General features: G+C 43.0%; 8 protein-coding genes across 8 annotated transcripts; 3 read left to right on the top strand and 5 right to left on the bottom strand.

The window, feature by feature from the left end:
* Positions 1–995: 995 nt before the first annotated feature.
* On the bottom strand, positions 996–1618 carry EAE98_010803 (uncharacterized protein; the record flags this gene model as incomplete). Its single annotated transcript, XM_038958425.1, has 2 exons — positions 996–1075; positions 1474–1618. 2 exons carry the CDS (start codon positions 1616–1618, stop codon positions 996–998), a joined length of 225 nt encoding a protein of 74 aa, XP_038805250.1.
* A 1599-nt stretch (positions 1619–3217) lies between these two features.
* Positions 3218–5689, top strand: EAE98_010804 (uncharacterized protein; the record flags this gene model as incomplete). Its single annotated transcript, XM_038958426.1, has 1 exon — positions 3218–5689. One exon carries the CDS (start codon positions 3218–3220, stop codon positions 5687–5689), a length of 2472 nt encoding a protein of 823 aa, XP_038805251.1.
* Positions 5690–7142: 1453 nt separating this feature from the next.
* On the top strand, positions 7143–9693 carry EAE98_010805 (uncharacterized protein). Its single transcript, XM_038958427.1, has 5 exons — positions 7143–7358; positions 7438–7757; positions 7804–8070; positions 8125–9288; positions 9370–9693. The coding sequence occupies exons 1-5, from the start codon at positions 7262–7264 to the stop codon at positions 9463–9465; spliced, it is 1944 nt and encodes a 647-aa protein (XP_038805252.1). The 5' UTR covers positions 7143–7261; the 3' UTR covers positions 9466–9693.
* A 926-nt stretch (positions 9694–10619) lies between these two features.
* Positions 10620–11102, top strand: EAE98_010806 (uncharacterized protein; the record flags this gene model as incomplete). The annotated part of the gene is made up of 1 exon (XM_038958428.1): positions 10620–11102. One exon carries the CDS (start codon positions 10620–10622, stop codon positions 11100–11102), a length of 483 nt encoding a protein of 160 aa, XP_038805253.1.
* A 284-nt stretch (positions 11103–11386) lies between these two features.
* On the bottom strand, positions 11387–13236 carry EAE98_010807 (uncharacterized protein; the record flags this gene model as incomplete). The annotated part of the gene is made up of 5 exons (XM_038958429.1): positions 11387–11794; positions 11846–12391; positions 12478–12597; positions 12651–12701; positions 12751–13236. The coding sequence occupies 5 exons, from the start codon at positions 13234–13236 to the stop codon at positions 11387–11389; spliced, it is 1611 nt and encodes a 536-aa protein (XP_038805254.1).
* A 1594-nt stretch (positions 13237–14830) lies between these two features.
* On the bottom strand, positions 14831–16123 carry EAE98_010808 (uncharacterized protein; the record flags this gene model as incomplete). Its single annotated transcript, XM_038958430.1, has 5 exons — positions 14831–15420; positions 15481–15526; positions 15577–15770; positions 15828–15940; positions 15995–16123. The coding sequence occupies 5 exons, from the start codon at positions 16121–16123 to the stop codon at positions 15126–15128; spliced, it is 777 nt and encodes a 258-aa protein (XP_038805255.1). The 3' UTR covers positions 14831–15125.
* A 1440-nt stretch (positions 16124–17563) lies between these two features.
* EAE98_010809 (uncharacterized protein) lies at positions 17564–18305 on the bottom strand (the record flags this gene model as incomplete). The annotated part of the gene is made up of 2 exons (XM_038958431.1): positions 17564–18012; positions 18065–18305. The coding sequence occupies 2 exons, from the start codon at positions 18303–18305 to the stop codon at positions 17564–17566; spliced, it is 690 nt and encodes a 229-aa protein (XP_038805256.1).
* A 661-nt stretch (positions 18306–18966) lies between these two features.
* On the bottom strand, positions 18967–19230 carry EAE98_010810 (uncharacterized protein; the record flags this gene model as incomplete). The annotated part of the gene is made up of 1 exon (XM_038958432.1): positions 18967–19230. The coding sequence occupies one exon, from the start codon at positions 19228–19230 to the stop codon at positions 18967–18969; it is 264 nt and encodes an 87-aa protein (XP_038805257.1).
* Between the last annotated feature and the right edge of the window lie 2251 nt (positions 19231–21481).

The raw sequence follows: 21481 nt of genomic DNA on the forward strand, positions 1-21481 counted from the left end.
TTGTATGGGAAGAGGCAGGAGGTGCTAGAAGGGAGAGGTGGGGCCGAGAGTTGAATGAATGATGAACGATGAATGATATCTGTTCTTTGAGGGTTGAGGCACTTTTGTTGGGATGATTAATGAATTTATAAAGAGTGAAGCGATCCAATATCATTGAATTTACACAGCTGATTGGATAAGCATGGGACGAGATACTTTAAGAATCGGAATCAAAGAATTGGATCGTTGGGTGAATGGAGACATCGATCACTTCGGAGAATATAATTCTTTTGTGCTCGCATGATCTCTGGAGCATACCTACCTACTCTCAAGTTTCAACTCACAGCACAAGGGCTGGAAAAGTCGGTGGGTTGCCCAAAAGTCATGGAAAGTTTTATCATTTATGCCCATCGCGTGCAGAAACGAGGGCAACCCATGAGCGGTGTTGGAGATCGTATTACGGAGTCGATGGATTTGGACCCTGAATTGATGAATGAAGATTAACCACGAATCCGACGCGAGATCCATAAGTGCATATCGTGTGCTGTTTTTCTCCATACCGTGCTTCCAAAATCAACACTCAGTCGTAATGGATTTGCTCTTTTGGGTCTTCTCCATAGTGATCAAGTCTAGAATACATTGTTGGCGCTGCGATTGGGTCGGTGTTAGAATGCTGAGAAGATGAAAGAGGCAGAGCGCTTTATTTGTTGTATCGTACCTGATGGTGGTTGTGGTTCTGGCTTCGTACCTACGTTTGTATCAACATGTCGGTCCCAAGATATGCGCCGCGGCTATGGAGGATTCTGTATGTTAGTTAATGGTAGGCTGTGATGATGAAGTGACGAATGATTTGATATCTTGACGCTCTTTCTGCACCAATATCTTAAAATGTGTGTACCATGGCATTTTGAGTTTTGGTAGCTTGGAGTGCTTACATGATAGTCGACCCCCAGATGAAGGTCCGAGATGATCTTGGAAATGAATGAATCGCCTCGCCTTGTTGTGGGTGTTTATACCTAGGTGCCGGGAAGTGTGAGTTTCTCATCGATTCGTGCGTGCGTGAGAGACGAGAGGATTCCTTTTCCTTTCTTCTGTTCTATCATATGTTGAATGAGGATGTGGATGTGGATGTGGATGTGGATGTGTAGTGTATATGGATGTGTAGTGTATACCTGTGGAAGTGATTCAATGTGATTTTATCTGTTTCTCACGAATGATTATTTTAAGATGATTGCATAAACATATTGGTAGTACAACATTAGAAACGGTCTTGGAGGCTTCCAGGGGTAAAGGGAACATGTTAGCGGGCATTTCATTTGATACCATAATGGTCAAGACCTCCTTGGTATAATGTTCATACGATACCAGATACCATACCGTACCATACCGTACCATCCTATACCAGATCTCACATCCAATACCAGATACCATACCGTACCATCCTATACCATATCTCACATCTAATAATACAACCCATCCCATATCATCCCATACCATCCCATTCCAATTCCATATCCAATTCCATAACCAATTCCATAACCAATTCCATATCCAATCCCATATCATATCCCATATCATATCCCATATCATATCCCACATCCAATACCTCACCGTCCGTATTCATACCATCCCATCCCATACTCACATACTATCCTATACCATCCCATCCCATACTCACATACTATCCCATCCCATCCCATCCCATCCCATCCCATCCCATCCCATCCCCGACATTCATTTCCATCTTTCGAGTAAAAGGGGAGGATAATAATGAACTAACTACTAAGGTACCAGGTATTATTAGCTGATTAGTTAGCTACTAGTGAGGTACTGGCGGGAATCATTCTAGAAGAGGAAGGACCCCATGTTAATTCATACTATCCCGCATCAAGCCATCACCCCAAACTACTTTCGGTTTAATTAAAATGAAGGAATTCCTCCCTTTTTCTCCCTCTTATACATGAATTCTAGTCTTTGATTGGTTCAAATCCATATCATACTCGATCAGATAAATTATCTAGGTAATTATTTTTCATCGTCCTATTCCATCCTAACTTTAACTTGCCCGCTTTCTATCTTTTTCATTTCAGTCCTCTCTCACATTCACTCTCACAACTCTCTCCCTCCCCTCTCTCTCTTCCTTCATTACTCTACTTCTTATATTATGCTCTGAACAATTCACAATTCTTTCAAGATATTGTTCAATTCCATTTTACTCCTTTTTCGTTGATTTTTGATTCCAATTATTCCTTCTTTGGTTAATCCATTTTGAATACACTCTTTTTTGGTATCATTTCCACCATCAGGTCCCCATTTCAAGAGAGATTAAAAAAAGCGGATTGACTATCTTGCATTCCCCTTTTTTTACCCTTTCACAACTCTAATTCTTGATCTTTTGATTCTCGAATATCGACAAGAGGATTGAATTGAAGAAGACAAGAAGAGGAGCAGAAGAAGTGTGTATTGAAAAAGAAGAAGAAGAAGAAGATCAGAGAAGAAAAGAAATCTAGACAGTCCTTATCGATTCGTCCAAACTATTCGAATAAGCTTGACGAAGAGTCTACCTCCTTTTTCCAAAAAAGACAAAACTTCTTTGTTGTTACTATTGTTCCAATATTCTCTATACAACCCACTCAAATCTTGCATCGAGCAGATATTCTGAAGCGTTTCTTTTAGAACTGCCCAATTTGCCTTCGCATCGAAACGACCATTACTTCGATTGGAATCCTTTGCGGTCACAGTAAAGTCCTTCGAGCATTCACTCAACTTCAAACGTCCATTCCTTCGATCCAACACACTTCGAACATCTACCAAATAGATATTTTGCGACGATTCACATCGACAACTTTCTCCTTTCGATTCGAATACTTGTATACAAACTGAACCTATTTTAATATTCATATTTCTACCTATACAAGAATTTGTTTATAGCGGCAAACATTCTCAATTCCAGCCAACCAGCCAACCTCGAATATCTACATACCTAGCTTTGTTAATACATATCCAAACTTCACTTCAGACAAATATTTCGAATTTGAACTTCTCGGCATATTCACTCTTCTTACGATTTTTGGCAGATTAATTTTCTGTTGGATATCTTTTGGTCAATTGATTCATTCAATCTTCAAGACCAAAAGTTTTTCAACGTGCCTTTGCAGGCACAGTTTAATCTTTCAAAACGGCGGTAATATCATCTCTTGTGCGGGACAGCTTTGTCCTGCCACCTCATCTTCTCGGGATGCAGGAGTCACAATCTCAAAATGGCGGATCTGGAGCGACATCTGTAAATAGACCCTTTGGGCATGCATCGAAGCCCTCCAGCAGCGATACAGGCTTCTCCCATGGCGCATACAGCTCAAATCAGTTTTCGATGGGTGGCTATGGTGATAGACATCCTCGCAGAGTGAACATTCCTTCAATAAATACACAGAGCATGGGCCAACAAGGTCAAAATGATATGACAACACCAGGGACCGCATTCGATATGCAATTCACACCTTTGTTACCTTCACAACTTCTCCTTGGTAGTCCATTCCAACCAGGGACTCCTTCTGCGTTCCAAAGTCCTCAATTCCAAAACTATGCAACATTCCAACAGCAACAGCAGAATCAACAGCAACCTCAAAGCCCAACGGGACCTATGTCTCCTCAACTCTATCAGAGCTTGGTCTCCCCTTCGACTTATGGCGCACCTCAGTTCTACAACCCACAATCCCCAACTGGTGGATTTGCTCAAATGAACAACGGGATGCAGAACATGAGCATGGCTCCTTCCTCTCCAGTACAGATGTCACCTGGTTTGGTTTCAGGAACCAGCCGAACTGTTTACTTGGGAAACATTCCTCCTGAGACGTCCGCGGAAGAAATCCTCGGTCACGTTCGAAGTGGACAAATTGAGTCTGTTCGACTTTTGCCAGATAAGAACTGTGCTTTCATCTCATTCTTGGATGGAAGCTCCGCCACACATTTCCACTCCGATGCGATTTTGAAGAAGCTCTCCATCAGAGGCCAGGATATCAAGGTTGGTTGGGGAAAGCCTTCTCAAGTGCCCACTTCTGTCGCTCTTGCCGTTCAACAATCGGGTGCTTCGAGAAATGTTTATTTGGGAAACCTTGGTGAGGAGGTCACCGAGGATGAGCTGCGTGAAGATCTTGGAAAATTCGGCCCAATTGATACAGTGAAGATCGTTCGGGAAAAGGCAATTGGTTTTGTTCATTTCTTGTCGATTGGAAATGCTATCAAGGCGGTCTCTCAGTTACCTCAAGAGGCAAAATGGCAATCACCACGTCGGGTCTACTACGGAAAGGATCGTTGCGCTTACGTTTCAAAGACCCAACAACAGAATGCTGCACAATATCTTGGTATTGCACCAGGATACGCTCATGTTCTCAATGGGGCTGATCGTGACTTGATTTCTAATGCTTTGGCCCAGCAATCTGTAGCTGCCGCAGCTGTTGCCACTACCGCGGGTGGAATCAATAACCTTGGAAACCGCACTGTTTACCTGGGTAACATTCATCCGGAAACAACAATCGAGGAAATTTGCAATGTTGTTAGAGGTGGTCTTTTACATCACATTCGATATATACCCGACAAGCACATTTGCTTTGTCACATTCATCGATCCTACCTCTGCTGCTTCTTTCTATGCTTTGAGTAACTTGCAAGGATTGATGATCCACAATAGAAGATTGAAGATTGGTTGGGGGAAACACTCTGGTGCTCTTCCAGCTGCAATTGCTCTTGCTGTTAGTGGTGGTGCATCAAGAAATGTTTACATTGGTAACTTGGATGAGTCGTGGACCGAAGAGAGGTTGAGACAAGATTTCTCCGAATATGGTGAGATTGAATTGGTCAACACTCTTCGAGAGAAGAGTTGCGCCTTCGTAAACTTCACGAATATTGCAAATGCTATCAAGGCAATTGAGGCCATTCGAGGAAAGGAAGAGTACCGTCGATTCAAAGTCAACTTTGGAAAAGATCGATGTGGAAATCCTCCACGACAAGTCCAACAATCCCAATCTCCGCGCGGTGATGGTGTCAACTCACCTCCTCATTCGGGCGGCCTTCAACCCAGTCAGAATGGTTCTTCCCCGACGGGTTCTGTAGCTCCAGGTTCAATCAATGGATCAAATGGAAATTTCCAACAGCAGCAGCAGCAACAACAACAACAGGGATCTACTCCATCAACTATTCTTAACGCTGGAAGTAACAATCCTTTGACCATGTACCTCAACCAAGTTTCTCAACAACAGCAACAACAGCAACAACAAAACCTTGATCCATACTCCGTTGCAGCTCTTCAACAACAGCAGCAACAAGTCCTTGCAGCGCAACAAGCAGCTTTGTACGGTGGTGGTAACATGGATGACATGAATATCCAGCAACCACAATCGAATGGACACGGTTCAAGCGCAAGCATTAGCAATACGAATGGTTTCCAATCGTCTGGAGCACCCACCATGAATGGATTGTTGGCCCCAGCTAGAGGAAGCCACAGCAGGGCTGTTTCTCTTCCTGTTTTTGCACAACCAGATGGCAATGGAAATGGAGAGCAGCAAGGAAACCCAAGAGGCAGAGGTCATCAATATCAAAGCTCTTTCTCTGGTGGTCTAGGCAATGGAGGTTTCAACAGCGGATACGGACTTGGCATTGATGGACAAGGACACGGACTCAATGGTTGGGCTGAAGAGGAAGTGGCAGGACATTAATCAAGGACAGGGGCTTCTTTTAATGATTATTTTGAGTTTATAGTATGGAGGAGGAAAAAGTGGCTTAGTTGATTTGTTTGAAATTGAACTTGCGTGCATTTGATAGGCATGGGCAGGAAATATTGTGTTGTAATACCGAGCTCTCAATTTCTTATTTATTCCATTTCATCTTTTCTTTACTACCTTCATTCGCTTCGTTGTGCTTTCTTTCTTGTTTTGGTCTCTAATGGCTTTTGCGTTCTGTGTATCTTTTTTTGTTTCGTGGGGTGGAGATGTCAAGGGGAAACATTTGCGGATGAAAAATTGAGGAAGGCGAGGATCTCAAGAGAGGGTATTGAATGATTGATATTGATATCCAGAAAAAGAGAGGAAATAATTCGAGGGTTCAAGAGGGGATTGGATAGGGAATGATGACCAGTATGGGATTAGGTATCAGGATAGAAAGGGACTTGGCAACCTGACCCGATGATAGGGAGGTAGGTTCCAGGAGTGGAATGAGATGGGAAATGAAAAATGAAATAAAACAGATATCCGAAACTTGATTGTGATGATTTTGTGAAGTGCAATTATTGATTAATGCTTCGTATATGGGAGTTTTATCTCGAGGGTTGGCGGCTTCGATGAGATGTGTATAGGTATTATCTTGAGATCTCTACATTCTCTGGCTGCTCGTCTAAGTCAATAAGGGGAAAGGAACTCGCTCGACTCTGCCTAGCTTCCACTTGTGGTTTGCATGAGGTGGAGCTTGGGGCCTTGCTTGATCAGATTAGACTTGATATAGTACTTGCGGATGAGTTTTTTGATTGACTAAGAGAAAAGAATGAATATCCTTTGCCATTATAAACTGATAATAGTGGTGTTGTCTCATCTCATGATTTTCACCAAGGGAGGAGAGAGAGGGTTCCTGAGCCCTGACTAGTTGGTATCACCTCAGTATATGATGAAGCTGTTTGGGAAATCTGAACTGACACCTGATGGCAATTGAGTGAGTGATTGATAACGTGTATCTGTAAAGGAACTTTGGAAACTCCCTATCTGGTGATCATGGTGTAATGCCTGGAAGAATCTCTTGACTAGACGTTTGGCTGGTAGAATAATAGTTCTGAATAAAGAGGACAATCCAAGATCAAATGGGAAGGGAATATGAAGGTAAAGATAGTTCAATTGCCAAGTAGGACCGAACTTCTAACACGTCTTAATGATATATGTCAGGACCTTCCTTATATTGAGAAATCTTTTTTACCAAATCATCAATTGAAATTTGAAGTAGATGATTGAATACTTGCAGTGCCACAGTTCACTTTGTGAGGGGCTCCTCGGGGCCAGCTCCAGCTTCAATCGATCAAGCCTCAATGATGGTTGTGGTCTGTGCACACCAATGACGATGGCTGGTGATCAACTATGTTAGAACTTAGAATGAATGTAGGAAAGCTTTCCTTGAGTGCTTGTTCCAACTGCCATGACCTTGAATAACATCAAATCACAACACCCAAACAATTGTCTAATCATTAATCAAATATTCACAGAAATACAAAAAGCTTACCGTACAAGCAAGCATATCATTCATACAGGATGTGGAATGATGAAGACAATAATCCATACGGCACCAGCTTCGAGCGCCGAGATTCAATAACTTCTTCAAATGCTGTCCCGAATTCACCTGGATCTCGTAAGTTGTTTTCTTTCATTTTTACAACTTTGATCGCTTTGTATCAAAATGTTTTCTGTTTTCCTGGGCTACGCGCCAGGTGCTGAGTCTGATGCTGACTCCGAGGGCTGGGACATCGTAGAACATGATTTTGGTGGACCACGCACTCCTTCCACCATCAGCGAAAACCAAGATAATGTACCAGAACAGCGCAATCTAAGTTATGACCCGAGTGAGGCAGGAAGTGATGAGGATTATGGCGAAGCGTCTCAGGCTACAAGGAGGCAGAAGAAGGGGGGATACGATAGTCGCATTGAACAAATTCTCTACGAGAATCCGGAACTCCCTATTCTGATTGTTGACGCCGGGAAGAGTTCTGAGAGTGGTGGGAAATACATTGTGTATACGATAAGAACCGGGGTATGTTAACTAGCTAGGTAAAATAGACAAGCTAACAATATAGTAGGATCTTGAAGTCCGTCGTCGCTATTCCGAGTTTGCCTCTTTAAGAGATGCCCTCTCCAGGTTACATCCTACTTTGATCATTCCACCTATTCCAGAAAAGCATACCATAGCAGATTATGCGGCGAACCCAACCAAAGCCAAGGTAGATCAACAAATGATAGATCTTCGAAAGCGCATGTTGGCTGTCTTCTTGAACAGATGCAGGAGAATGGATGAGGTACGGAATGATGGGGTTTGGTGGAGATTTCTGGATCCAAACGCAAGTTGGGTAAGTCAACGATCTTTCATATTCCGCTACCGTTCCTATTTTAACTCTCATTAGAACGAAGTATTACATTCCCATCCTATTGCATCAATTCCAAAATCCAATATGAAAGCCCCACCACTCGACCCCGCCAACCCCACACCTGCTCACGCATTCCTACCTGTGCCTGCATCCTCTGCGAAACTCAAGGCAGCTTCTACATCTACTACCAATGCTCAAGGTATGATAGCACAACCTTCTGAGTATGCCGCCAGTCCTTCCACCGCGGCGCATTCTACAGCCGGACCGCAAGTCTTTGGCAGAATCCCTCCGGAAAGTGCGAATTTGAGTGAGCAGGATTTGGATCCATACTTCATAAGCTTTGAATCTTCTACGAAGGACTTGGAAGCATTGTTGACTGGACCTATTGAACGAGTTAACCGGAGGACATTGACCCATTTGTCTTCGTTATCGACTGATTTGGCGGAACTTGGCGCTAGATACAATGGGTTTTCGCTCTCAGAGCCGTCGGCATCTCTTGCAGCAGCTATCGAAAGAGTTGGTCAAGCTGTTGATTCTTCGTACATTGCGACCGAGGAACTCTCTGCTTCCTTAGGTGCAACCTTTGCCGAACCAATGCGCGAGAGTGCACAATTTGCCGGTGTAGTGCGAAGTGTTTTGAGATATCGCGTTTTGAAGAGGGTTCAGCAAGAAATGACTAACGAAGACCTGGCTAAAAAGAGAGCTCTTCTAGAGCAGTTGGAAAGAAGCGAAGCTGAAGCAAAGAGAATCGACCAATATCTAACCAATAGTGGAACTGGCAATGTACCACGGCGGTCAAATTCGTCTGCAAGAGAACCGCCACAAGCAAGACGTGAATCACCGCATGATGATACGGCATCAATTGATTCCGATTTTCCTCCAACTCACGGCGATACTCCATCTGCTTCTCAAGGAATCCCTCAACAGGAAGAAATTCCTCCTACTCATCGAAAGAGTTCCAGTGGAAATTTCATCACAAACAAGATCTTTGGACGTATAAGTCATGCAGTTCATGGCGTTGTTGATGCTGATCCGGAGCGAACACGGAGGGATCAAATTAGCAAGACTAGAGAGGCAATTTCACATTTGGAGCAAGCTCAACTTGCGTCCGCACAAGATGTCAAAGATGCAAGTGCAGGTGTTCTTAAGGATTTGCAGAGATTTCAAAAAGAGAAAGAAGATGATTTGAAGAGATATATGGTACGTGTCCACGTCATTTTACATTTCCTCTTTCGCATACCCATAGCCGAGTTGCGACGGAAATACTAATCATGTTCACAGCTTGCATACGCGAGAGCTCAAATTGAATGGGCTAAAAAGAATAAGGAAACTTGGGAGGAAGCCAAACTCGAAGTGGAGAAGATAGATGATAATTAATGCGGAAGGAATAAAGGCTTCATGATGATCGGTATCGGATGATAAAATTAAACAAAGCTAGCTAGTGGGCAATGGTGGTATTTTACGGGTGGTAATATTGATACGGGTTGGATCAGTGGATATGAATAAAAAGGAGTTGGGGAGGAGTGTTGTGTAATTAGGAACCAGGAAAGATAGCTCTGCAAGCGCCGCCAACGAACAGAAATGATTAGAGATATACCCTTGAGATTGAGACTGAAGTTGATTGTAGCTGTGCATGAAATGGGTGAGATTTCTGTGTTAAATATCTGACAATGCGGCGAAGGTCTAGCTTGTTCACAGGAGTGCGCATGTAATACTGAATGGATATCTGGAATATGGCTTGCCAAGATTGCCATCCCATAGTTTTACGTGACCGGGAAAGGGGAGAGGCATGGAATCGAAAGTCACCTATGGCTTAGAGATCAGTTGACTCAGGAATCCATAGCATGAAGTGTTTTGACTCTCACATATTTGTGTACAACAAGTAGCGGTAAGTCAAGGATGAAGTGTACAGTTAATTGAACGGCTTTGTCTCGCAGAACACCGACTCACAGAGAAAACTAGAGACGAGAATGAACGGTGGAGGCATGAAGTCACCATTTGGTTTCGCACAATCTCAGGTCAAGGAAGGGAAACGAAGAAATTGTTAGTGTGAAGACGGTATTGTATTGAGATCCCTTTAAAACTAAAACAGGATGTCATTATATCACATTTCGTACTTTGAATTATTCTCTCTGTCTGAGGGAACTCTTTCTCGGAACCATGATTCGAATCTCTGGTAAAGCAGGTTTAAAATGGTAAAGTTGATAAGGATTCATAATGAAGGAAACTCCAAATTGAAGCAAGCTAGATATTCGATTGACTACTTAAGAAGATGACATCGATGATGACCTCGGGATATGGAATATAATGCCAAGTCTTTTAGATATGTCTGGTTTTCCCTTGGTAGCAGTCACCAGAGTCTACGGGCGGAAAATTTACGGCAGCACAGACTTCTCAAGTGATACGCACTGTCTCAGCTTTGTAAACATCGAAGCTCATAACCACATCTCCTTCATATATACCCCCCTACCTTTAGCCTATCGCCTTCAATCCTTCTCCAACAAATTACCGTCATCGTCACCGTTTTCACAATGGCCCCATCAATTGACTCCCGCATTTCCAAAATCCACCCCTTCTACCGTATTTTCCTCCTCTACATCGAACCTATCCTGGCCCTCTCTGGCGCCTACCTAGCCTACTTCGAACCCTACAAGTTTATCCACGGCACGGCTCCTTCTTCTCTCTCTGAAAATTTTGTTTCTCTCTCATCGACTCTTACTCCGGACCCCGTGATACAGTTCCTCTCCACTGATATCGCGGCTCTCTATGTTCTATTCACAATCAACGAAGCGGTGGTCTTGAGGCTCACTCGTGATTACTCCGTGTGGAAGACGGTGGTGTTTGCTATGCTATTGTGTGACGTAGGACATTTTTGGGGAATCTACAAGGCGGATTCCGTTGGAATTTTTAACGTTGGGGAATGGTCGACGGAGGAGTTGATTAATTACGGGATTCTCGGGTTTGGGTCGGCGTTGAGAATTGCATTCTTATTGGGGTTCGGGAATAGGAAGTAGGGGGGAAAGGATAAGGAGTGCAAAGTTCCAAGGGCTTGGGACTTTCCATTCCTCTGGATGCCCTTTGATCTGAAAATACATTGATTTCACATCAAGGGTATTCTTCTTGACAGATTAGCACTCTACCATTCCCTACTCGAATCTCATCGTTTCAGGGAAACTAACGCATAGGCAAGATTATGCAGAGCTTTTGATATTACGTTTTCTCACTACTGCAACAACAATCAAGCCATGAATTGGCCATTAGCTACGAATAGACGCTAATCACTCGCATCTCATCCATCTTAAACAGTCTCAACATGTGCCGTCGTCCTTTCTTTTTCCAATCCCGCCGTGATTCCCGCTCTCAATGCCTCTTCCTCCTGCTCCAATTCCGCCCACACAACTGCATGCGCTCTCCTAGCCGGCAAACCGCGCTGAAAGAGTCTATCAACCGCCTCCAGAGGAACGTTCTTCGTTTCTGGAATCAAGAAGAAAACGAAAGCCGCACCCCAAATCATCAATGATGCGAAGAACAAGTAGACTCCATATCCCATTGAAGAGAACATTTGCGGTGTGAATCTCGAGATGAGAAAATTCCACAGCCAATTATGGGCAGCGGCATGTGCTTGAGCTAGCGTTCGGACACTTTGGTCGAAGATCTCGGCGTTTATTACCCAGGGTGTTGGGTTCCAGGTTGGGGTGTAAAATGCCTGGAGAGTTATTAGCATGTCATTGAGTATTCAATTGGCTGAGATACTTACAGTCCACAAGTAGAAAAAGAAAACGGCAGATACACCAGAAGGGGGTAGGGAACTTGTTGGATGATCCGCAGGTTTTGCAATTGCAATGTAACCAGCGACGTAGTACATGCACAACGCTCCGCCAATGGATCCGATCATCAATAGCTTCCTGCGCCCCAATTGATCAATTAGGAACAGCAAGTAAATGATAGTTCCAACAGTTTTGACAACACCGAATAGACCGGTCGAGAAGAGTGATGTGTTGGTACCGATAATCCCAATACTCTTGAAGATAGTTGGAGAATAATAGTTGACGGCATTGATACCAGAAGCGTTTTGCCAAAAGAATAATGCACCTCCAAGAAAAAATCTCCATTGGATCTTTCGGCTTCTCGCGAGGAGTTTGAATGGTTGCCAGAATCCAAGACCACCACCTGCCATTTGTTGTTCAATATTTTGGTCGATTGCGTAGATCTCTTCCTTGATGTAGATATCATCTTCAGCGAGGTTTCGAATCCAGCATAGATTCTTGATAGCTTTGTCCCGTTTTCCTTTGCTCATTAACCACTATATGGAATGGAGGTTAGCCATGATATTGAAAAGCAACGCAATTGAGAAGAAAGACTGAAGAATTTGGAAGCCGATGTACTCACGCGAGGGGTTTCGTGAAGCCAAAACGATCCGAGTAATAACAGTCCGGAAGGAATGAGCTGAATTGCAAATGGAATGATCCATTGCTCGTGGTTAGACGGAAGAGTTTCAGAGATTCCGTACTGCAGAGACAATCAGTGACCTCCCCCTCACTTAAACGATTCAATTGTCTCACATTGATCCAGAATCCAACCAGTCCACCAATCTGCCATCCCAATTCAAACATCTGAAAGATTAGCAAGAGTCTAAATGTGCAATTGACTAGCAAAACCTACGCAAACCAGTCGGCCACGAATTGCTGGTGGAGATATCTCGGATATATAAATAGGAGCCAAACTCGAACAACCTCCTACGCCCAACCCAGCAAGAACTCGTCCGCCGTATATGAGACCCAGGCCACGATCTCCATTTGCACCAAGCATCATTGCCGCTCCAATTGTAAACACAGCACTAAATACGGCCATACCTCTTACTCTTCCAAGGAAATACGCCGCAATATACGCAAAGAGAGAGCCGAAGAATGCTCCAGCTTGATAACATGATACGATATTGGCGCTCACGAGATTTAGCTTCGTGGTAGACAATGCGGCGAAATTGAACTCCTCTTTGAAAGATGGGAGGGCGATGGTTGTTCCAATAAATGCGCTATCATAACCTATCATGACAGCCGCAAAACCGGCGACAATAGAACATGCATAAACACGCCAATTATAGACTTGAGAAGGGGTGGGACGATCCTCGACTTTGGATAACATCCCCATGGTTGCGGATTGGAGCTTCAATGCTCGAGACGTGGAGATGTGAATCGGGGCACGACAGGAAGAAAATGGGAAACTTTATTGTGCGCATGGCTGCATCTTATCCAGAGCTTCTTATCCACTTCCACACATACGTAACCTTCACCCTCACCGGAGCTTCGATGTGAATATGCACGGCTGAGGCGTGAGATTGACAGACCAATAATCTGAAGAGAAGCATGGTTCCCGGTAAAAGATTGACCCTCATACCCTGGAGTTTATTTCCATCTGACTTGTCTGCGATATACGCAGAGTAGGAGAAAAAAGAGGCCAAAATTGATCACCTCAATTTTTTATATAATAAATCAACAACAAATGAATTTGTGAGATTTAATAATAATGAATAGATTCTTCAATTCGTCTTCAGTTGACATACTATTTGAGCTTTCAATTGTTTGAATTGAATTAGAACAATTAGATTGTTGAAAGGTTTCGCCAATGGTCAATTCCGGTCTGTTCTTTCTCCTGCGAATAGCCCGAGTACCCCATCTTCTCCAAACCCCAGTCCCCGCGAATCCACAAAAAGCTACCCCGCAATCTTACTGACAAGCGGATAAACACTTTACACTTTACACTCTGAGACTCTCCCCTCTCCCTGCAAGCCTTTCCTTCGTTCTTTTGTTTAAAGCTTGTTTCTATATGAGAAAATCAATATCTGATCCTTCATTGGGACGCCGCGGAAAAATATTGATCGAAGTAGAGCTTGTGGTATGATTTTCAGCTGTTACTCTTTCTGAGTCCATTATCGAGTGGACCCAAAATGCTTACCACACTATGGGAAAGCTTGATTTGGCTTCTTGGGCATTAGAACATCTTGCTATGGAGCAATTTGACCAAGAAAGTGGGTGAGTTTAATGTTCACTTCCCTGCACTTATTGCTTGTCACATCTGCCATGGAATAGATCAAAGCTGGCGTGTCGAATCCATTATGATTTCCATCTTCTATCGCTCGCACGATCGATCACGAGACGAAGGAATGTGAACAGATAATTCTCAACAATCAGCAATTTATCTGTACAGAAACAAAACTCCCCAGACGTGAACTATTGCTCCAATAGTGAATTCTCAACCCCAGACAATTCCCGAGGTCTTTATAGACTTGTATTGATTCGAAATGTCATGTTGGAAACATCCCAACATGTCCACTCTTGAGAGAAATCCCGCGCTTCGTGCCCACACCGATAGGGATTTTATAAAAGGGGGTATTTTTTAAGATTGCTCTTTCCACCTAGATCAGGAATCGCAAATGAATACAAGATTTTAACTTTGCTCCTTATTCAACATAGCTACTGATCCTTGAATGCGAAGAAGCTCGAATTCGAAGAAACTCGATAGAATCAAGTGGAGTTGTAAACACATTTGTTAGCCATGTGTCAATGATAAATCCACAATTTCGATGCTATTACAGTGGGATCATGCACGATTAATGCCGAAAATCTCACGTCTACCAGTGCATCTACCTGTGGGTGTACAGACTGACGGGACACTGCAAAAATTGACTTGTGAATATCTCTTGATGTATCAAATTATATGTCCTAGAATTTGTTACAATTATCCATTCGAGATGAAACAATCAAAAAGTGAATCCGGATATTAACAATCGAAGAATGAATTTGTTATTTTTTTTGAAAGTTAGCCGTAGATTCGGAACTTAAGAAATCGAATCCCAAATGCTTCAGCAATTTATCACAGTTTTTCTCTCTCTTTTTTTAAAGCCTTATTTTGTACCGTAACCACCGCCTCTTTGATGGACCTCAGTGTCTCCTGTGTAAATCATCCTTCAGGCTTGAGATTCCTTCTCATGTGGTTGTGGAACTGGCCCCTCATTGTTGAGTTTCGTCCTGAACAATCGACTAGGCTTGAGATTCCTTCTCATGTTGTTGTGGAACTGGCCTCTCATTGTTCAATTTCCTCCTGAAAAATCGACTAGTATCGCCCATTGGAAAATCGAAAAATAGTGCTTCCTGGCACATCAAATGTCCGACAGTATAATATCCAAACATCCCCGCGATAAAAGCAAAGGCTCCGGCAGTTTTCTTGAGTGCGGCAGCTGTTGCAACATTGCCGTCTGCAGCGCAGAAATACGATGCGCTGACGAGAGTAAAAGCTAGTTGTACAAAAAAGAAGATGGCAATATAGACGAGGTTTCTAGGGTGTTGATTAGATCTCAATCAAAAGAATGTCCGCGGTATAATATATAATACATACATTGGAACTGATCCGATCAAGAAAAATAAGTTGAAGACAGACCACACTATTTCTGTCAGCTTCCTAGTTCCTCAATAGGCAGTCGTGGACTCCTACATAAGACAAAGAATCCAAGGGCATTATTATACTGTACAGTATCATTTCCATATGCAGCTGCGATCCCCAGAAAAGGAATGTCCAATGCACCAAATCCAGCATAGAAAAGTCCAAAAGCACTCAGGACAGTATAGCCATATGAATTGCCCCGAATGAGCTCCCACTGAGCAGAGATAACCATGCCTATACCTGCACTGTAAGAGAATTAAATGGATGAGCTTTCAAGGAAGAAAATGGGAAGGGATTTCTACCAAAAATTGAAATTCGCAACGAAAACATCTGTATTAGATAGCCCGCGGAATCCCATAAGAGCACAAGAGAGCGTTGTAAGAGTAGTCGCAAATGCTCCGATCGCTAATGCGGTCTGAATAAAGACCCAAATAAGTTGATGATTGTTTAGGAACTTTGAGGGGCTTACCGGACTACCGATCGTGCTTCCAAAGGATTGTGGTACTACATGGATGGAATATCCTCGCAAGCTTTGGTCGTTGTCCACGTCTTTGAGACGACCGCTCTCGATATCTAGACTTCGAATTGTGTCAACCATTTTGAGACAATCGATCAAGCCTTTAAAGTCACGTCGATTTAAAGAAACAAAACAAAGTCCGAAAAGACAGCAACCGGTGTTTGTCGGGATTAGCCTCTTGATCTGAAAATACCAAATCCCGAACTTCGCAGGCGAAAATATTCGGTGCTAATGTGTATATTTTACTCGCAGATTCGACACACGAGCAGAGATTTAAACAGTCTAGACTGCGGTGCCAACAACCAGAAACTTTTCGTATATGAAAGCGGTTCAATAATCACGATGAACCCAGTATTTCGAATATCATAAATGTTTGAATATGATTTATACATTGGGAACCTTCTTGGGGTCATATTTGTATGACACGAAACACTTGTTCGTGCTCACATTGCCCAGTCCAAACGAAGATTTCGACTTATACGCAGCCATGACATGCTTCTCGGTAATTATCTAGGCATTTCATCGTTGAGGTCAGGAATAAGGATCCAGATAGATGATTGAACACCAGTGCACTGATCTGATGTGGTGGATGCACCAATCAACGCCTCATCTGGGGAAATACCGGCTTCTTGGAAATGGATTTCCCCAATGATCAACAGCACTAACAAGAGCACGACATTGAGGTTAAGTGCGCGCAATACGCAATAATGTGCATTTCTGGACACAAAAGAGGGGTGTCGTGGAGAAGAGGTTGTGGAAACCTTGTATTAGTCACCTGGGCAGCTTAGACAACATCCAAAAAATCCCTTCACCAAAACAAATTCCAGACGGCCGAACAAACAACTCGACTGATTTTACGAAGCCTGCATCGTCTAATATGTACCTAGTAGTCTTGGATTTATACCTGTCTAAGGAACTTTATCTTCTCTTGAGTACACATTTACACATTCACATGTTCCATAACTTGAGATCTTCATTTGCCTCTTCACCCCGTTCCGCTACCTACTTGTAACAATATGGCCATGGACTGAATGTACAACTTTCAGATATCTTCTACTCGGAACGAAAATCATCGAGTGTCGTAGGAACATTGTTTTGCAATAGGTTCTGAGACTTGTAGAAAGCTGGTCTGATGTTCTATCTCGTAGACTTGTGGTTGATCTTGGAAGGCCTCAAATCAAAGTACTACCGTAATCACCAAGAAACCGAAAGGGTAACACTGCACTGGATTATACCTTCGAAATCATCAGATCTTCTGTCTCTTTCGCTGTTAAACTAACTCAATACTGCCGATTTAGAAGCCATCTTGTCCATCGCCAAACCAAGTCAATTGGAACGTTTGCGCTGCCGAATTAGTGGCACAATACGAACAAAAGTTATGACGAAGGTCAGATCAAAATCACCCGATTTCTCCCCATCGGATGAAATTTAGAATCATGATTGTGTTATTCAATCAATGTCTATATTGTGAATACCCAGTGCAATTCTCAACCGGTTCCCCTCCATGTCTCCCACTGGTCTTTACTCCTTTCGCTCTCTTTTTACAACTGCTTTGTCTTCCCTGGTATCGAAATCCCCGATAGATCGTTTTAAAATTCGAGACGATGCTGCAGATTGAGATGACGCTGCAAGTGAAAGTTCCCACGTACCATTTGAGTTATGAACCGAGGTTTGTTGTCTTGCAAACATAGAGCCACTTCCGCTGCTTGATGAAGTTTGACGATGAATAGAGCTCTTAATCGTTGTTGGGAAAAACGTAGATAGATCTGATAGTGTTACATCAACTTGTTCAACAACGTCACTACTCTGGTGCGCACTACCATGGCCATCATGAACACCACCAGATCGACCGCCTCGTGTCGTGGGTAGATTGCCATCTCGAAAAGAGCCGCGAATATCGACGCCTGGATTTTTGATTAGGTAGTTCCTTGCATTTTCTGCTGGTGATGGGTAAGGAAATGGAACCCTTTCTTTTCTCGAGTTAGTTTTCTCTGCGACAACCCCAACAATGAATCAACTTACTGTCACCATACTCATAATACCAATTAAGATCTGCCATATAACCAGTCAAGTGGACATCTTCTGGGTAGTTCGCAACTGCCTGATCGATCAGTTGCAAAGCTCGCTGCCGTACTTCCCGTTCGTATACATGGCGTTGCACAATAGTCCAATCTTTTGCATCCAAGTCCCGTAAATGGTTCTCGATTAATTCATTTATTCGAATGACATAGATGTATCCTCGCGGGGGGACGTTGCAAGTCATTTTGCACCAGATTGTTGATTCGGAAGTAGCGTTAAAGTTCTAAGATTTTATTGATCTACGTAGATATAGAATTGAAGGAAGTTTCCCCAGCCTGGCCAGTGAGCAGAGTGAATCCAGCTCTATGAGAAAAGAGGATTCACTTCCTACATGAGTGAAATTCTTGCGGCACGTCATCCAAAGTATGCCCTATTTATACTGTTGAGTGGATTTTCTTAAGGAGTAGCTTTTACAAAACTTCATCTGAAAATTGGGACTCAGGAGAAAATTGAACGAGGTCATTAAGAGATGAGAAATAGAACTTGTAGCTTAATACTAATAACTTCTTTACTTAAAAAAAAACTATATAGCTAGGAAATTTAGGAATTCGAGCTTTCACAAAAGAAATGTTGGAAAGTTGGTCCCATCATAATGCTTTGAAATTTTTCGAAAGAGACATACGGCTTTATTAATGTGAGTCGGATAAAGCTGATTATATCAAAAACTACGCTTGGTGCCAAAGGGCGTGCGATCGATATTTTGTAGGCCACTCAAGCTTGAAAACTTCTTGGGCTGACCAATCTGACTCGAAAGTTTGAATGGTAGCGTGAGACACCTATGTGTAGAAGGCTGACAACTGAAGATACCTCCCTTTCCGGAAGGGAAATGCATAGTTCACAAGCATTTACTGCATATCATGCTCTCCATAGCTTCGAAACTCGCCAATATTCTTGTCCCCCGCGATGAGTATTGGTCGGTCGGGATATTTCATTGCCGACTGAATCACCACCATGCATCCGTTTCTGTAAGCTGTGCGGCCCTTCAATTTGAGGTAAGTTTGCATGGGTATCAAAACAGACCTGTCGACCTGCGTTCGTTTGGTAATCAGAGTTTCCATCTGCCCGGTCTGCGGAGTAATGCTATCGGCCAAGATACTGTGAGCTGCCATCATAAAAACCTATAAAATGTCTAGGATCCTGAATATCTTGAAGTCCTACCGGTTGTCACTCGCCACTTGTGCCTAATCGACCACCAAGATCGATGTCTTCCCTTAATGCGTGAAACTTACTACTGAAATGCAAACCATTTTAGCAGAATGAGCCCAAGGAATTTTGATGAACCTATCCTAGCGTCCAGGGCTACCAGAGAACGCAAGATCTACCCCTCACCCGTTGGAACTATGAGATCTCGATTCTGATCAGGTATTACAAGTTTCTGGTAAACAATAAATCATAAAGTCAGGCAATCTATTTGCGTGGCGACTTGCTGAATGCAACAAAACAGTTGAGCCACTGGCATCAATAGCAGAGCAAATGATGCTTGAGCTTTGTTATGGATGATTAGCAAAATGCTAACAATGGGGAGTAACGGTGATAACAAACCCAGGAATATTGCAGCACCTCTCTCTCATGAGGCCCAGTTGGTGGTGTCTCGGCTACCGGTCGGGGACATGCAGGGCAAAGACCTGCGACCTCTTCGACCATTGCTTCAAAAATATCATCAGATGCAAGTTCTTTAGCCTCGGTTACAAAAATAAAAACATGTTGAATGGATTCACTGTCCTACATGGACGCTAACTATCATTAGTCATCAAGAGATATATGTACCTTCTTTTGATTCCATAGTCGTAATATGACAGTTATTCCAATGCAAGCCTCCGTATACCTACAATTAAAATATAAAACCTTAAAAATAGTGATGGGATACAAAGAGAGCAAGCAGCGAAACTGGTTTGATACTGCAGGTACCACCTGATGGCAGAGTGTACTTAAGCTGGCCTTGGCAATTCCGCGAGCCATCGTTTCGGAGAGGAAGTTTCAAGAAAGATCGTGATCTACTTAGGAGAATACTATAGACACTCATCTGTAGTACAGTTGGGGAATATCTGTAAGATCTCACCAAGTTATTCCCATCAGGACCTAATTTCTTCCATTTCTTCCCTTCACTCCGTTGGTGGTCTGGCCATAGCTAGAAGAAAGATGCATCTAAGTCTTACGTTCTCATTTATTTCCCGTTTTTCCAGACATTTCGATGAATTTTGTGAAGGACATCTCATCCAAAACGAAGAGTGCTGCAGCTATATAGAACCAGGGTGACTAGTAGCTTGGGCCTGTAGGCTGGATGCAACTTTTCAATATCCGGAGCAAAATTATTCTTCAAAATGAGTTCAGTAATTCATAATATTCGAATGATCTCATTTTAATCAAAACAAAGGAAAAAAACCAAATCACGTCCTATGATTGTCGAACTGCAGTCCAAACCATTGCACACTCGAGACACTCTGAACCTAATGCAACTATCCTGAACGTTGCGAATTGAAATGCTCCACATGCCATTCACAGCCTGCTTTCATAACCCTTTTCACTAAATCGCATGTGATAAAGCAAACGCACAAGCACGTAAGTGTCACGACCGCTTGGTCCATGATCTAACGAACAGTAGTATCATGTATGCAATATTTGAGTTTTACGATAGAGGCATTAACATCCATCATATTTGGAGGCTGTGTTGGCCATGAACTGCCAACGCTTTGTACGCAATGAGAGCAGTTAGTCTCGGCCAGAGCATTTTCTTTTCCTATGTCCATTTACCTCCCGTGCGGGGTATCTCTCTCATTTGCACCCTTTTCAATCGAAGAATTACCTATTTCATGCACGTACTTAGATCTATTTGTCAATTAATCCCTACAATTAATTCCAATGCTAGGATTACACGTCATGATTGGACGTGAAGTATTGAAGAATTCGGACGGCGTTTCAGACAATTCTGGAATCTTCATGGCATGATGCGAATACATGAAGATCAGATGAAAAGATTTCCAACCATTTCCCCGGTGAAATGAGAATGTCCGAAAGGAAAAACGGACTCAGCCTCGTTCACAATCGAACGTTCAAGAGATTGTAAATACAAGAATATTCATATGACGCTGCCATGACATCTCTCCTCGAGAAAGATGGAGTCCAGGAACGCCTCGAAAGTTTGTAGTCGCCCAAAGGGTCTCTGTACTGCGAATACAGTCAGCAAACCAACATCGCTAGGACTTCCGGACATCTAGACCATCCCCCAAAATCCGCATTTTTCCATTTTTAAGTTTTTGGACTTCATTCGGATTCACTCCTTGCCACTGCTCCTTTCTTAGTAAGTATATTTTGCCTGATTTAGCATTAGGACATGATGGAATCCACATGGAGTATGACTCT

Source organism: Botrytis deweyae, assembly GCF_014898535.1.
Source record: "Botrytis deweyae strain B1 chromosome Unknown BDEW_040, whole genome shotgun sequence".
In the NCBI taxonomy this organism is placed as follows: Eukaryota; Fungi; Ascomycota; class Leotiomycetes; order Helotiales; family Sclerotiniaceae; genus Botrytis; species Botrytis deweyae.

Excerpts from the sequence above, each read along its gene's own strand:
- EAE98_010805 (XM_038958427.1), top strand. The coding sequence starts at position 7,262 with ATGTGGAATGATGAAGACAATAATCCATACGGCACCAGCTTCGAGCGC. Across the intron at positions 7,359-7,437 it reads CCCGAATTCACCTGGATCTC|GTGCTGAGTCTGATGCTGAC; the intron begins GTAAGTTGTTTT and ends GCTACGCGCCAG. Across the intron at positions 7,758-7,803 it reads TGTATACGATAAGAACCGGG|GATCTTGAAGTCCGTCGTCG; the intron begins GTATGTTAACTA and ends ACAATATAGTAG.